Below are 17,538 nucleotides of genomic sequence, written 5' to 3' on the forward strand. Positions count from 1 at the left end.
CGGAACGTTAAATCCTCTTGTTCGATACTTAAACGTCTTTCTAAGACTTGACCCTTCTTTATCGACAGACTTCGCGGCTGGCTGTGCAACAATCCTACTGACTCTATCTATCTCTATTCGAAAACACGACGACTGGCTGGTTAGACCAGCATCGTACCTCGAAGCTAACTGGGCGGTTGTGGAGCCACTGCATTAACGAATCGACTGTCTAGGAGAATTCAAAGAATTTATGTTACAATTTAATTTTTATACGTTTCTGTATTCAGCTTATAAGCTCCGATGCTCATTCATGTGGGTTGGCGATCTTTTGTTCTTCCTGCAGTACCACGTTTTACGGCATCAAGTCGTTAGAATCAGTCTCCTGCATGACGTTTATTTCCTTGCTATGTACTTCGCATCTAATGTCGGTCAGGGCATCGTTGCTTTCTTCTGGAATCTGATAAAATATCCATATGAGGGGCGCTGGCGGGTAGTGATCGTAAAAGATGCCATTTTCTGTCAACGTTTTATCAAGTCGTAAATTTGCTGCCTCGTCAGTCTGGAATGCGGACATGTATTACTCCCATAACTCCTAATTTCTTCATTTAGCTGTGAGTATGTAAGCGAAATTAAAGACATGTTACCAAGCGAAGACAGCTTTTCCAAGTGTAGTTCGAACTATTTTCATTATAACGGAGAAATTTTTGTTGAACGTTTGCGATGGTGTCCTCTTCACACACAACAATTTCATACATGTCAAAAGTTATATTGTTTACAACCCGAATCTTGCGTTCTTGTGACGTAATTTTTCCGAGCAGTAAACTTTGATCCTTCCACCATAGTCTGTCTGTGAGTTTGTTTCTAATTTTAACCGAAGGAAATACGGGAACTCTGATCCCATCCTTGCTTATTCTGTACTTCGCTGTGTTACTGTCATTGAAATAAATGCTCAAATCTTTACCTGCAAAAGCTAAAAGTAGCTGATATATCTAAAACAAAATACACAAAACAGTGGGATATAAATTAAAATTTTACGTGATTTGACCTTAAATAGATGTATTACCTTTTGAGACTGGTTTGAATCGTTGAACAAAACGGTTATATTAAAGACATTTCCGTGAACTATAACCCACGCGCTGTCGATTCTATTGTGCACCACGACTTCATCACGGAGAAAAAAGTCTTTTGACATAATTGCAGAGAGTCAATATTTCGATAGCTTAAGACGTCAAGGAATTAAAATCAAGGCATTCTTAATTGAGTTTAATTTATCGCATTTCAAACGTGTTTCTATGGAACGTATTAAATAATGGATACTGTTGTGGTGAATATTAGAATGCCAATAGGATGTAGGGAAAACAGTGAATTTTCAAACGGGACAACCTGCAAAATGTTCATTATCTTGAAAAAACACCCTATGCAAAAAATCCGCTGGCTACAATACAGACAACTTTTCAATGAGTTTTGATTGGGATTTTCGGTTCATTCGTCTCCTCTTCTGTTCCAATTAGGTACTTGGACAGTCCAAGGCAACAACGTTAGCATATTGCTAGTGATTGCATTACATACTAAATATTCATTGATTTATGTTTTTCGTTGGAAACTAAAAGCACAAACCCATAACTTGTCTATAGGATTACTTCAAAATCAATATGTATAAGATTTGATGCGGTCTGAAATCGATCACTTTAAAAACAGGGGCAGGTGGTAGACGTATATGTAATGATTTGCACCGGATCTCAAAAACAGGCATTGTATAGAGCAAAGGGACACATGTTTTCTCTTCGTTTTATTCGGTCCTTCCACTAGTACGAAAGTATTCCTGGTTGAGCACAGTGTTTACTGTCTTTAGCAGAAGCGCCCGCCGGTCATCACCCAATAGGAACGATCAACAAACCAGCATAAAAATCGTAAACTTTCAACCAGCATCATACAGAAAAAAGCCGCGCTCACAAAGTATAACAGCAATCGTGAGGCGCATTCTTCGTCCGACGTCCGGAAACATCTGCCACACGAAACCCAAGCTTCTCGGTGATTGTTAGGACTCGGATAAAAATCGATTTCACCCCACAGATGTGAGCTGCTGCCTCGTGCGGCGATGGTCCTTCGCTAGGACCGCTTCCTGCAAACATGCTCTACTGACTGTAACTACACATATAGCTGTAGAGCTCGCTATCTCATTATTGTTTTAGGTAACGGATGGCGGCGGCTGCGTCATTAGAGGAATGTATCCACGCGACTGACGTTCGACGCCTTCGGATCAAACACAGGTCAGCAGAAAAGAAATGAAGCACATAAGACAGCTGCATTACGTTCAGCTTATTTAAACTAAGTGACTGCGCAGGATTCTCCGGCTTACATGTTTATTTTTTGCGTGTTCCTAATGACCGTTCCCAAGAGCAAGCTGTTAAATAGTTAAAACTATCAACTGGATTATTCGAAACAATTAATTTTTTTCTCTTTTGTTACTTTCATTTCAATAAGAACAAGTTTTATGTAGGCATATCCAATAAAAGTCGAATTTTCATTTGAATATACAATGCTTTCTCAAATATTACTTATAACATGATGAAATCCACTTTAATAAAAATAAAAAATCTCGAGGCAAGTGAAACCTGTCTAAAACCTTTTTAATAAAACAAAAAAAAAGTGAAACCTAAAATTGTTCATTTCAAGGGGTCCGGAGTATAGGTAATAGAGTGGACAAATGAGAAATCGCAGCTTGGGTGCAGTACCACTCATCGCCTAGTTCGGAGGATTCTAGTCTTGTGAAGGAATCTTCTCCCGCAACAGAATACGTACACAATATTGTACACAACAACGTTATGCACTACTTTGAAAATAATAGAACATGATCTGAAAAAACGGCACGAATATGGAGAAGTTGGTACACTATTTTCAGTAAAAGCAATTAATATGTTATTACGATCGCATTATAAAATGAAATTAAGAATGATTTGCAATTCTTACAGTTTCTCTAGTATTCAAGTAGGGTAACGGCACCAAATTTCGCCACTTTTTCAGACAGCAACCAAGAAAACCGAGATTCACTGTCATTGCCGTTTTCAGCATGATCAAAAATTAAAACCAAATATTTGAAAAAATCGTTGTAAATGTAAAATTTGTGATGCATGTTGAGGCACCACTTTTCGATCCCCAAGACCCAGTTTTCGCCATTTCTGTACTCCAGTTTTCGCCACCCCCAGAAGCATCGTTTGCAGCTTGTTCTGGTCTGAAAACTCATTTATATTTTTTCCGAATATTAGAAACTGTTTCCAGTTGAGTAGTGAAAACAGAATGGATTACCGTTGAGAAACAACCGCATCACTGGTTCCCGTGATGTGTTCAGGAACGGTTAATTGAAATTCGCCAATGGCGAAAAGTGGACCACGTTTATACCATCTCAATCTGACGACACCAACTAAAAATAATGCCAATTTGAGTTATATAACTATTATAGGCTGACCAGACGTCCCGGATTATGCGGGACTGTCCCGGATTTGGGTGGCTTGTCCCGGATTACTAAGCATCCCGGAAAGTGTCCCGCATTGATTAATTTTTTAATCGAAAGTTTCTAAGGATGAAACATAGGAAATTATGTTACATTGCATGAAAAACTCTACTGCTGACACCGCTCGTCAGCCGGTGCACACCCTCCCCAGGTACGGCCCCAGCCAGCCGGCACCTCGAGCGCCTCATCTGACCAATGTCACTGGTGATTGTTCTCTTCATCTTCAGTTTTCGCTTTATTATCCCCCAGTATTTCAATACTGGACGAACCCGGGGACAATTTGGTGCACTCAGCTCTTTGGAGATGAACTGAAGTCCATTGTCCATATACCATGCATGCTTAAACTGCGGCAGACTATCATGGGACTTAATGAAGGGCAAAAACCGCCTGGTGAGGCACCTACCCCTGTGTATCTCCGAATTCTTATTTCCAAACGGATGTCAATGAAACAAATCGCTTGCCAAGTCATGACCTTTTATCACGAACCCATCCCCAAAACCAATCTCGAATCTGCTACACGCTAAACCCTACCGCGAGCCAGAGTATGCAGAATTTAATTCAGGGGTTAGGTTTCAGCTTCATCAGCTTATTCATCATCGAGTCAGACATATGCATCGCGTTTTGTCACCAGCCAGCCGCACAGCCCACGAGACCGGATTCTAACCTTTGTTTATTGCTTGAGGCTGCAATTGGACTCTCCACTTGCTTGGTAATAATTGTAGCTAAAGCACAATCCGTGGTGCTGAGATCACCCTTGACTTTCCGAATGACCCTCAACCGCAGTTGACGATCAAGAGTTCAACTTTAACGTTTGGCCTGCGACTTGCGGACAGCCCTGACAGTTTCCTTGCGTCCCTCAATTACTCACATCACAGCTCTTTTAGGATAACCCGTCAGTCCCGTCAGCTCCCGAGTCGACGCTGACGGATTCTGCTGGTGACCGTACTCAATTACTTTCATTTCTCCTACTGCACGATGAATATCTCGAAACCACGTTACCTTTAAACTGCGAAAAAAATATACCGTGCAGAACTGTTTATAAATAACACAACGCTACCAAAAACTAGCATCCATGACCACTGGGAGCGCCGCTATCGCAAAAATAAAGTCCCCAATTTCTAAATGAACCTATCTTTACTACCGAACCGATTTAGCAAATAAGCCATTCAATATACGCCGCCCAGTTAACTTCGGGGTATAAGATGCTGACCTAACAAGTCGTATGTTCGAATCTCGGCTGGGAGGTGCTGCTATAGAGTCAGAGGATCGTTGCACTAGCCCCGTAATTGTCCTGTACTCTAACAACCGGCTGCGAAGTCTGTCGATAAAGAAGGATCAAGTTCTCAACAGGACGTTTTACACCCATGGTTTTGCTTTTTTTGCCATTCAATATGTCCCGCATTCATCCAAAAAATATCTGGTCACTTTAAACTATTAAGAGTTTGGAGTCGTATTATATTGGTTCAGTACCTAATTATGTTTGAATTATTGAATATGTTATGCCCTAAATATCAATAAAACATTTGTGAACTGCAGGTGCCCTGGCGAAAACTGGTTCCGTTACCCTATAAAGCATGGTTTTGTATGGTGAACGCTTTAGAGTAAACCAAAGTTGAAAAATCTTTACCCGGGCAGATATATTTATTTATAACAATGAAAATCGAATAAGTGCATTTTAGCGATTTTCTAAACCACTTGATTACTTGAGTAAAGCATAGCAGTTGTGGTATTTACTCGATAATTGAACCGTACCTGCATAAATATATAACTCTTTCGTCTATCGGCTCAATTCCAAACCCTCCAGGCAAGGCAACATCTTGCGGGAAATGGTAAAGACCAAGACCGCACATATCACCGCCACAGGAAGCAATACAATTCAGTTAAACCACGTGCCCGGAAATAGTGAAAGAATGGGCCAGTATGGACTCGTGCCGATGAAGTTCCTGCCATATAGAATGCATCGTTATATCCCCCTGGGTGTTGTAATAAATTTATAATTGACTCGCAGTGTTCACATATAAGATGGTTAGCGCGTGCATATCGCATTCATCGAAGCATTTCATAAACAACAGTATCGTGCGAGGCAACTTACTTGATCCGTTGAAAATCAACCGGGTTGGCTGTCATTTTAATGTATAGTAGATGTAACAGCTTTCATTTGCGTTAATATTTTTGTAGAACTAACTTAGTGCAGAGATGGTACTATTTTATTTGTTGTACTGAATAGTATAGCAAATATTGCTATTAGCGGAAAGCCATCTACAGTGAAACACTTTTTTCCAAAATTTTTACATTTTTTATGATTTATGTATACCTTTCTAGTTGTCAGAAAAAAAAAGTTTCAGGTTATAATCTAAATGAGTTGCAACCACAAATTTCAAGGTGTCATTTAGTCTCACTGTTCCTGTAGTTGACCTGTTCCACAGCAGTTGATCGACCCTTTTCAAACTTTCAGATAATAAAATATAACCCATTAGTAAGCTTTTGGCATATTTATTTCATTCAACTTCAATACCGTATGCTCGCACCTTACGCTTAACTCTACTCGTAAGATTCTGTACAACATCTGGCTACAGCTTTTTCTGTACGGATAGCTACTTTTTCTTCATATCTTCCCCAGAGTTGGCCTCCTTGCGATGCTTCCGCAGTGCCTGCTTCATAATACCTCAATATTTTTTGATGGGCCTTAGTTCCGGTGCGTTGGAGGGGTTCATGTCCTTGGGTACGAAAGTGATACAATTGGATTCTTGCTCTGCCCGTTTACAGTCCCAGTAGTCACGAACGGCGTACTCCATTTGCCACACGAGCAGATCGCTTGCCAAATTAGGTAAACTTTGAAAGTTTCTGCTTCTTTACTTCCTCCGGAACATCAAACTTGTGCTGGGCGGGGAAGAACGATAGCCCCGGAAGCTACCGGAAATTCACCTTGACGTAAGTCTCATCATCTATGATGAGACAATGAGGTTTTGTCAGCATCTGGGTGTACATTTTTCTGCATTTTGTACATATGCGGTCCCTCCCGGTCCTTGGCTCTCTGAACGAAAGGCTTGGATAGATTCCAGTTTTTGACAGCATCCCTGACCGAAGCATTGGGACTCCGCTCAACCCACAGTCTGCAGAAAGAGAGAGAGAGAGAGAGAGAGAGAGAGAGAGAGAGAGAGAGAGAAAGGGAGAGAGAGAGAATGACAGCGAAAAAGAGATAATTCAATCATCTATAACTGTTTCTTGGATCCCGGATTAGTTGCGTTCTTGCACAGTCAACCAACCTTGAATGTCACTTTCCTTGTAACTTTCGGAAGCCGTTTCCGGGAAACGGAAGGACGGTTTTAGCATTTGCCAAAATGTACAACTTTGATGAACATTGCTTGGTTCTATCTAGTTGTAAAGCTTAAAAGCTAAATAATAAGCCTGGGTGCACGGGTACTCCGTCTTCCTTTTACGTTGGAAAAAAGCGTCGTCCACAAGCAAGTGACAAAATTCTAACATCGAGAAAAACGCATTCAAAGTTTGCTGTTCTGTATGGTTTATAGCTACCAATCGTTCGAAATTATCTTATAATTCTGGCTCTGATTAGAGTAAAATGTTGCTTAGAAAATTCTTGATCGTTTGCTGTCATTAACTCATTTTTTAAAATTTTGCGACTTGGTCCGATCTGATTTAACACCGACCATTTGATATCGCGACAAGCAATCGAGTTTAGCAGGCGAGTCGAGCAGTCGAATCAAGCAGTCGAGTCAAGCAGTTGGGTAGAGTAGTTCGGTCAAGCTGTTGGGTTGAGTAGTTGGGTCGAGCAGTTGGGTTGAGTAGTCGAGTCGAGTAGTCAAATCGAGCAGTTAAATTAAGCTGTTCGGTCAAGCAGTCCAATCGAGCAGTTGAGTCGAATGGCTAAGTCGAGCAGTTGATTCGAGCATTCAAGTCGAGCAGTTTAATCCAACAGTCAAGTCGAACAGTTCAATCAATCAATTGAGTCGAGTAATCCAGTCGAGCAGTTGAATCGAGTTGTCTAGTCGAGCAGTTGAGTCAAGCAATTGAGTCGAGCAGTCGAATCATACAGTTTAGTCAGGCATTCGGGTCAAGTGGTTCAGTCGAGCAGTTAAGTTTCACAGCGAAATCGAGCAGCTGAGTCGAACAGTCGAGTCGAATCGAGCAGTTAAGTCGAGCAGGAGAGATTTAGATCCCTCTGTAAAAACAGAGTTGGCCGGCCGAATAAAATGGTGAAAAAATTGCCGGGGGCTATAGCCCCCTCTAGAAATGAGCGATAGTTCCGACAATGTAGAGGTATACTATATTCAGCAATAATGGGAATTTTCACTATTTGTACAACTTTCTAAAACATGAAAAAATCATACAAAAACAACTAAAATACAAAAAACTGATTTGAACGATTTTTCATATATGAGCAATCGGATTTTTCTATCTTTGCTGAAAAGATATAAGGTTACTGTCTTCAGCAAAATTTCTTGTAATAATATGCTATAAAACTTTACAGAATATTATCAACTTTTAGGAGGATTAATCAAGACGAGACGATAGAACTTTTAATTTAAAGAAAATCTTCCAAAGGTTCCATAAACCTAAAACCAAGTTTTCTCGCTATAACTGTAATACGCACCAAAAAAGGTTCTGGACCAGTGTGCTGGGCTCGGTTGATTAGATTGCGTTGAGCGTTGTAACGATGTGTCAGAACGATTGAAGAAGGAACGCGAGGCCTTGAACGCGCATTTCTCGAAACCGTGTTTTCGAAGTCGGTAAGCAAGATTTTTTGAAAACGGCTGAACCGAATCACTTCAAATTTTGGCACAAGTGTTCTTAGTATATATTCTAGAGATTAATCGAAGGGTTTTCCTCACCGACTAATATTTCTGTTGTCAGTTACATATACCTATTTTGGCGTAGTTTCGTGTACATAAGCCAATAATCTCAACAAATCTTTTTGGGAAGCATGCATCCATAATTCATAACCAGTAAATTCGGTTTTGCTTGCACATCTTTTTTATATAAAGAATATATATATTTATATTATTTATATATAAAACCATAAAAGTGTAGCAACTCTAGTGTAATATGTAGGCTGATAAATGCACCTTAGTTAATAAAAAAAGCTTGATTACAACCGTTAGCCACTTAACCTTACATGCTATGCAAACCAATATAGATGCATACAGCAATCTAACAATGGAGTCGCCCAGAGATGGCAGATAATTCTAAATCCCGTCGCACCATTCATACTACATCGGGAGTGCGAGTCTTTGCAACTACTGCAGAAAAAACAACAAAGGCAAACAATCATTTTGACGCTCATTTCCTTTTCCGCCAGTCACGGAATCCCGTAAACAGCAGAAGAGACTACCTTCTGTAAATAGAAAAAGCCAACACTCGACTCGCTGATTTCTGTGGCATCTGAGATATGGCTGCAAAACAATCAAATCATAATTAGCATTCTGCAGTTTTGCTTACCTCTCACTGTGCTGTGGACGTTTATTACGACGGACACCAAATGGCAATGACGAATAACAGGTTTATGGCATATTTATAGAGTGCAATCCATGGGAAAGTCAAGAACTTATTGAAGTCTGATAAATACCTTCGCTCAGCATGTTGGTCACGTGCCATTTCCTTTTAGGAAGTGCTTACTGTATCGACCATTCAAAATAGAATATTATGAAGATAATCTTCCTACCTACACCCTATGTTTGAGGCTACAATGCTGATGGTTTAGCGGCATTCTACTTAGCATCAGGGCAATGTAACATGAAGACAAAAAGCCTATTGTTTACAATACAATCGAATTTTTAGTTAATTAACTTCCTGCTTCCCCGAAACTGTGAATAAGTGAATCATAAAATTCAATTACTGTTCGTGCTAAAAAGTTATCCCATAAATTTATAATAATTGAAAGCTATTTAAGCGTGACAAAAGACATTACATTTATAACTTTGCTGTTATTTATCTCGTTACACTTTATGGTTCATTTTTGCCATACAATAACTTCAACTTGTACTCTGTATTCCAACATATCGTTAATTTGATACATGCTAAAAATGTTTTTTAAAAACCCAACCCCTAGTCTCCCATGATTCGACGATATTGCGTGATCCTAGGATCATATGAGGGCCAGATGGCGGATTCGAATTCGGTAGTAATCGGCTAATGAGCCGGTTCTATTTTGCGAATCTCCTAGCTTGGAATCCAATAAGCTTGCTCATCCTTTGGAATTTGGGAAGTGCAGTTGCTGGAAAGCGATTCTATTTTATAGTTAGTAAGGAAAACAAATTTTGCCTGGACGAACTGATCCGCGATAATCTTTACAGTAGACGAAGGAAATGGCAGTAAAAACAGAGCTATGTATAATACCCTTAGGAAAGGGCAAGAAAAGGGAAAATAGCTGAAAATCAGGCTTCATTTTCGGTTTTTTGCTCAGTAGATGCTCATTAGACTACACGACGTTATGTGGCTCCTACCCCGTTGGTAGCCAAATGAGCCCCATAGCGCTGCAAACACAAAAGATAAAGCTATACTTTCTTCAACAATATTGTAGATAATAATAAGCTCTACAATTGTCCCTTAACTATACTACTTTTTCGAATACTGTTTCGTTGAGGCACTGTAGTCTAATGAGCATCTACGGAGTGAAAAACCGAAAATGTAGCCTGCTGAAAATTAGGTGATAGCAGGATCATTTCAATCATTTGTGCGAGCCCGAGCGCGAATCAGATCGCTTAACTCAGCTGCCCGTCAACGATACGGCGAGTTGGAGCCGGCTGTTAAACGGGCTTGCAGGCGGAATAAGAGAGTCTGGACTAACTCCCTAGCCATGATGATATATGTCGCTTCTGCGGCATAGAAAAAGAAGACTCGGAACACCTGTTATGCCGATGTCCGGCAATTCTCAATAAAAGATTAAGGTTCTTCGAAAGAGGGCTGTTAGAACCCTCTGATATTTGGAGAACAACTCCCAGCGCAGTAGTGCACTTCATCCGAAGTGCATCACCGGGCTGGACAAATGCTATTAGTCAAACAATGACAATCACTTCTGCTAGTGGTACGTCATCTTGACAACATAGCTATAATAAAACGGGGAATATATCACAATAGATCAAACAAATGGTCGCAGTGATAAAAATACCCAACACGGAAAAAAAAAACTCCCTAGCCGAACAAGGAGAGACCGCCGCCGGTGGTGATATCCGTTTGTTGTGCGATATTTCTCGCCACCTTAGTGGTGCCGGGATGAATACAAAGATGTCGCTTAAGGACAGAACTGATCAACTACTGACTGACCGTACAGAACAGTTTCAGCGATGGACAGAACATTTTGAACAACCGAGTTTCAAATGTCAGACACCAACAATACCAGCAGTTCGTCGAATTAATCGCGTCAACTCAGAGGTGCCGTCGCTGGATGATATTGAAGCAGCTATCAAGAGTATGAAATGCAATAGAGCGTCAGGGATAGACCGTATTTCAACTGAAATGCTCAAAGCTGACCCATCTTTGTCAACCTAGATGATGAATCCGCTTTTCAGCAATATACGGGAAACCACAACTTTTTGGTAGACTGGTAAGTAGATGCAGGGCATATTGCTCAAAGTCCTTAAAAAAAACCTAGACCTAACCCAAGTAACAATCCAATAGCAAATTGGTCTTATTCATTTCTTATAGTAGTTTTATCAGAACATTGCTAAGTGTATCAGATTTTATAACGTTTTTCCGCAAGTGAATTTTATCTTATTTGATTAATATTTCTGAAGTATGACTGAAGGAGACTTGAAGAAATACTCATAAAATTGTATTATCAATAAGTGTAATTCACCTTGTAAGCGGTCTTAAGGGATACTCGATTTATGCTTAAAAACGACGCTCCTTAAAGCTTAGCAATAGATTTGACAAAAATTTATGATATTCTTCTGCAAGATTGGTTTATCTTAACAATACTGCCATAAAACTCTCTTAAAACGGTATATTCTTGAAAGAGAAATCATACTCTTAAGAAAGAACATTCTAGCGTAAATAAGTGATCTGTCAAAACGGGTGTGCGCCTCCCTAGTTTTATAAGGGTTTTATGGCTTTTTTATCGCAATTTTGTAGAATTATAAGTTTTATGATCGGTTTTAAGAAGAAAATGCTGAAAACCTCCTCAAGTGCACCTTAAAATGAAATTTGTTACTTGGGAACTGAATGTGGTAACTGGCGTTGCATCACGTTGCTCTGTATTGCTCTTAAAGTACTCTGTAAGGTAATCCTCAACCGGATTCAGAAGAAGATCGACGCTACTCTTTGACGGCAGCAAGCTGGATTGCTTACTGGCCATTCATGTGTAGACCATATCACAACGCTTCGGATTATATTGGAGATCGGAGATCAATGAATTCCAGGATTCTCTTCTGCTGTTCTGGTGTCCGTGGACTTCCAAAAAGCGTTCGACCAACTCAACCACCAAAAACATCTGGTGCGCACTTAGGCGTAGAGGAGTTCCAGATAAGCTAGTCCATCTCATCGAGGCTCAGTGCGAGGCTTACTCGTGCAAGATATTGCACAAGGGCGTTTTATCCGATCCTATAAGCGTTACTGCTGGTGTTGCTATTTCTTATCGTGGATCGGATGCACCTTGAGGAAAGGAGCGAACGATATCTGCAGAGAGGCACTCGACTGAAATCCGCAAGGACAGTGTAGAAGAGGCAGACCCAGAGGCTCATGGCGACGCAGCTTAGCCAACGACATCTGGGCCGTAGACGAGAACCTGGCAACAGGTAAAAGCTATGGCGGGTAATCGTCGGCACTGGAGATCTCTGATTTCATCCCTTTATGCTGCCGGACCGGCGCATATTTACTTTTTTTTATTATTGTTATTATTATTATTATTTGTTATTTATTTATTTATTTGCTTCATCCGACAAACTGTCTTAATGAAGATTTGATTTGACTGGGAAAAGCCGCCTTGAGCAACATGTTACTCAAAGCGGCATAAAAACCCAGCATCTTTTAATAGAACAGAGGCAACACATACTACATGGCATAACTACATACATTATTCAAATTACACACAACATTCACTAAAAAGAAAATTCATTTTCACGTCGATTATATTCTAGCGCCATCTGCCGAATAGGTTCATGAAGGCCATAGTTGGTCGGGTGTGGGTCAACACGTAGAAGTCGTTGATTCCGTTGAGGCCGGAGAGGGCAGTTTAGATGCAGTTGTGACAAAATAGCAGGGCAGTCCAGAGCGCCCAACAAAATTTTATAAGCAGTCTTGGCTACAATAACTTTTCGCCGCTGCTCAAGAGGTAATACGCCAACAAGCAGACAGAGTTCCTCGTATGGAGGCAGAGCATCAGGGTTTCTCCATGGCAGCATGCGACAAATTTTGCGGATAAAGCACTTCTGAATTCGCTCAAGACGAACAATCCAGTAATCGTAATGCGGATTCCAGACAACGTATTTTGCCAAACTAGGAGATTCCTCGGTTAGAAACGATTTACTGCTCGCAGTATGATGATGAATAAAATATAATGAGACGAGACGTTCGGCAGTTCTTGCTTAAGGTGAAATTAGTCGTCATCGATTCTGCCAATTCCAAAAGCAGTTTTTTTGTTTGAAACAAAAATTCTGTTCATGCAAATATATTCGCTGTATTCAGATTGGCCAGAAGAATGCAGTATTTACATTTTCATGAACAGAATCCCGCTTTTGGGCCCAAAAACTCCTTCCGAAATTGGGCTCTCCGACGAAAAGTTAATGACTGCTAGTTTCCCGTTAATAAACACCAACCTCGTGTTTTTAGTCTTGACCTTGGAATGCAGTCAGGGATATATGTATATTAATATTTTTTGAAACGGTGGTTTTACAATTAATGAAGGGAAAAGTTAAGGGAAAGTACAATTTTTTTTGGAATGGAAGGGAAAGAGCGGAAAGGCACTGGCGGGTGTTGTGGGTTCGAACCCGGTTATAATCTCAGATTATAGCTTGGTTCGACCCATGCACCTCCCAAGTAACAATTTGGGTTTTAATATACTCTTATGATGGCATTTAAGACCAAAATTAGTCTTGAAGACCACCATAAGAGTACAATAAAACTCATTTTGTTGCTTGGGCTTCCACCATTGGACAAAAGTTAGGAGTCACAACGACTACTTGTTAAGCGTAGCTACCAATAACCCGCCCCCCTCACCTTTCTGCCCTTTCTCCACCATTACAAAAAAAAAAAGATTTTCAATACTTTCCCCTACCATCCCTTCATCAATTGTAGAACCACCGCTTCAAAAAATATTAATAAACACGTCAAAAATGGTGGGTGTTTTACAACTGGGGACAATCCCATACTAGCTTTATGCGATGTTAAATAAGCAATCGAACCATGTTGTTGGATTCAATTTACTGTTTTGCCAATATAGCTTTTGCAATCAATAATTTAAAAAAAATACTACAATGACTACAATACTTGACTTGTGTTCAATCGCTGTCGACAAGAAACTCTCCTCCGTTTCAATTTTTTTGAATGCGCTCAAACATTTTTCCATAAGAATCAGTTACAAGAGATATGGAATGTCAAAAACTTAAATTATAAGTAAGCTAGTTCTACCTATAGCTCTAGTTAGGCGTTGTCCAAATACGTACAAATAAAGAATTCGAAAAAGGTTACATTCGGATGGCCATTGTGGCCCTATTATTAGTCTACAGAATTAGAATTTAAAAATAAAGTGGCACTAAAGTTGGTAAAGTTGAATGAAGTATATGTCCATAAAATGAGAACTGTAGTAGCCCTTATTGAAAAATGTTCACCATTTACAATAAAATTCCGAATTGGAGATAATTTGAACATTTGAAATTCCAGCTAACCAATTTCGGATTTAAGTTCACTGTGCTATTGTTTGCAATTGATATTTCGCAGTGTGCGAATGACTGAACTACAGCTAGCAGATGTCATCATTCGCGATACATCTGTTGAACGTTCACAATTGTGCTGCTTCTACATACTTCATTACCGTTTGCTTTTCCACGGTTCAAAATATCGGCAGCAAGTACATGCAGGCAGGCAGGTACCTACTTGCAGCGAAACGAGGCTTGTCATATCGACTATTATTATAAATGTGTTACTCTTATAACCCGTTTACAGTATTAACACACCCGCTGCATGAGGTTGCAACTGCGAGACCACTGCAGAGTAGCACCTTGGGAACTTGCTATGACAAGCGGCGCTGTTGTTCTGTGCTGCAGACGGCGGCAGGCTGATGATGGTGGACAGTTTCGTGATGCGTCGTCGTCTCTCGTCGTCGGATTGAATCGAATGCATCTGAATTAGCTCGCAAGCTGGTGTTGTAGCGTGACAGGCTCACGTAGCCAGATGACATGGTTTCTTAGGAAGTGCACGCAACCTGCTTGGTTTTTAACCGATATCTTGTCCGTAGTGGTGATATTCATTAACCGATAGTGAAGGTAGCTTTTATCGAATTATCAACTTAGAAAAAAGCGGAATGAAGTGCCGCCAGGATACGGTAGACATACTGTATGCACAGGTAACAGTAATAAACAGTTTCTTGAATGAGATATGAACCATTGAACTCCTCTGTCTTGCCTGACCAAATAGTCGGCTGCTTGGTCGGTCCAAGAAAAGAGTATCAACCTCCAGCAGTTTATGCAACTGCGGCAGTTTTTATTGGTGCTTCTCGCTGGATTGATGTATGACAAGACGCGGTTCTAAAGGCGAAAGACGCTTTTGTTTGTTGCCGTGTATGATAAATTTAGTTGTAAAGCGGTGCTCAGTAATCCTCGAGTTGTTCAATTGTGCAGAAGATCTAGCTGGTGATTAATTTGTGTATAAATATATTTCTCTGTGGGTGTTTATAAACGAAGAATTTGAATATATCTCATCCGACAGTGTATCGAGAAGTTTGTTTCGGTTGTGGTTATCGGATTCATGACAAAATAAATACTGCGTGCTATTGATCTTTTATTCATAACGATGGAATTAAGTGATTCTGGTAGCAGCGACGGCATTTCTACTGGACGGCCAACCTACACGTTTAGGTAAGTGTCAATCACAGGAAAAAGAAATAGACCATGTAACAGAGAGGTTTTAGTGCCTGCTAATCGTGAATAGCATCATTATTATATTGTGTAGCTTAGCACCCACTCAAAAAAGTTCAGTTCAATATAAACTTAGTGGCTTTTTGTCGGTTAGAAACTTGTTGATTTGCAAATTCACATAAAAATTTACTTAAAAACCTACCGGAAATAGAAAAAATATGCTGTTATTAGTTAAAAATTGTATTTATTTAGTACGCTTATACATATTACATAATACCTGCCAGCATTAGTTAAAAACACATGGCTGGAGGTTATTTTGATTAAATCCATATCCAGCAATTGTAAAATATTTAATTCTCGAACGTTATAATATAATTTATCACATAATTTTCTTTCTTATCTGTTCGCTTCTCGGGGCGCCTTCATCAACTGCATCATTATTCGGTCGTCATTTTTTTGGGTATCTTCCACCGGAACCATTTAATCTAACCGTGAACTTGCTGCTCGAACCACATGTCTCGTTAAAACGAATTCAACGGTGACGATATAATGATGGCTGTTTTGCTACGACGATCGTTTTGCTACATGTGGGCTGATATTACGACTTTACTGGATGGCGCGAATGTTTAGCAGGAACAGCATGACCATCAGTCAACCGGTACCAAATTTGGTAACATCGAAAAAAGATTATGCAAAGGTGAGTTCTAGGAAATGTTGGCAGTGAAAAAAAATCGATTCCGAATAAAAACGGCTGAGCTTATAGTTTTGAAATAATCAATTTTTATAATACATATCTTTTTAAGTCCGTAAGCTCGTTAACTATTCACCTTTGTGGATTTCAACACTACGGGAAAATATAGACTAATTAAGCACATTCGCGCAAATTCCGAAAATCGCGTAAAAAATCGCGTAAATTCCGAAATTCGCGTAAAAAACAAACCGACTTTAGTGTATAAATAGACATAGAAAATAAAAGTTTTCTATATCTATCTATATTGCATTGGGCTTAGTACTCAAGCCACATGTTCTATCCATTAAAAATAAAGTAGAGACGCAAAAAATGAGAAAATAAGTAAAATATTCCAAACAGGCGTTTGAGGCATGTTACAATATTGTTACTTAGCTATAGTAATGGCTAGTAATATTAGAACGTATGCATTAAAAAAATGGAATGATTTCGGATGGCGATGAAAAAGTAAACAAAATATGATAATTCAATCGAACAAATTTTCTTTGAATCCTACGTACATTAAGCCTGTACATGGGGTGAATCCCGGTGTAGTGGTTAGCCGGTCTTAGCGGTGTAGTTTACGCCTCTCACGCCGAGGACCCAAGTTCAATTCCCAACCCCGCAGAAGTCACAAATGACCTAACCTGTTAAAGTGACTGTTCGATTGTAACTTTACTATCCGCATGACCCTCGTTATCAGTAGAGCGTTATCAGCATTAACCGTTCAACGATTAGGCTTTTTGATTTTCCCGCGCTCGATAGGCGTCGCTTTAGGCTACTATATAAGTAGTAAAATTTACATCCATTTTGAAAAATTATCATCATTGTTATATCTCGAATCAAGTGATCTACGATAGCACATTTTTTGTATCCTCTATTATTATAATTAATTATTAAAAATAAAGTTATTAGTCGTTAGTTGGTGTTTGGTTAAAACTACGACTATTTATTTCGGAAAATATATCTCGGCCAATTTCGGATTACACCGCCATATCGGAATTTCGGATAGTTCCGATAAACCTACCAGTGCACCCTTAAACAGCTGGTCCTTCGAACCGGATCACCAAAGGAAGGTGATCCGAGGAACCAGCCGCTAATTTTCGGATTGAGGAACATTTATTCGACGTAATATTCGTTCTCCTGGTTTTATCGAAGTGCGGAAGCTTCGATACACGACCGGTTTACCGCCATTGCTGTGGATTCGCTTTGAGCGTCATAAAATACAAGGCATCAATTTTTTATGTAACAGGTTAGTGGCTGTCCAACAAAATTTATCTGAAAGATTTGTGCTG

At 39.8% G+C, this 17,538-nt stretch overlaps 2 protein-coding genes across 2 annotated transcripts in view; one reads left to right on the forward strand and one right to left on the reverse strand.

Moving 5' to 3' along the window:
* Positions 1-331: 331 nt before the first annotated feature.
* Positions 332-1,171, reverse strand: LOC128740208 (cytochrome b5 domain-containing protein 1). The gene is made up of 3 exons (XM_053835740.1): positions 1,043-1,171; positions 624-968; positions 332-538 (listed from the first exon to the last, which is right to left on the reverse strand). The coding sequence occupies exons 1-3, from the start codon at positions 1,169-1,171 to the stop codon at positions 332-334; spliced, it is 681 nt and encodes a 226-aa protein (XP_053691715.1).
* Positions 1,172-15,060: 13,889 nt separating this feature from the next.
* LOC128739197 (TNF receptor-associated factor 4) overlaps positions 15,061-17,538 on the forward strand; it is a 90,956-nt gene continuing 88,478 nt past the window's right edge. Inside the window, exons 1-3 of the mRNA XM_053834633.1 lie at positions 15,061-15,291; positions 15,368-15,516; positions 16,147-16,213. Of these exons, the coding sequence (XP_053690608.1) occupies positions 15,452-15,516; positions 16,147-16,213 (132 nt within the window). The 5' untranslated portion in view covers positions 15,061-15,291; positions 15,368-15,451. The remainder of the gene's footprint in view (positions 15,292-15,367; positions 15,517-16,146; positions 16,214-17,538) is intronic.

The sequence above is a fragment of the Sabethes cyaneus genome, chromosome 3, assembly GCF_943734655.1.
Source record: "Sabethes cyaneus chromosome 3, idSabCyanKW18_F2, whole genome shotgun sequence".
Classification (NCBI taxonomy): domain Eukaryota; kingdom Metazoa; phylum Arthropoda; class Insecta; order Diptera; family Culicidae; genus Sabethes; species Sabethes cyaneus.

What these genes read in the sequence shown, in the direction of transcription:
- LOC128740208 (XM_053835740.1), bottom strand. Translation starts at nt 1,171, where the DNA reads ATGTCAAAAGACTTTTTTCTCCGTGATGAAGTCGTGGTGCACAATAGA. An exon ending in ATTCAAACCAGTCTCAAAAG is followed by an intron (nt 969 to 1,042) that starts GTAATACATCTA and finishes ATTTTGTTTTAG; the next exon opens with ATATATCAGCTACTTTTAGC. An exon ending in GGAAAAGCTGTCTTCGCTTG is followed by an intron (nt 539 to 623) that starts GTAACATGTCTT and finishes TCCGCATTCCAG; the next exon opens with ACTGACGAGGCAGCAAATTT.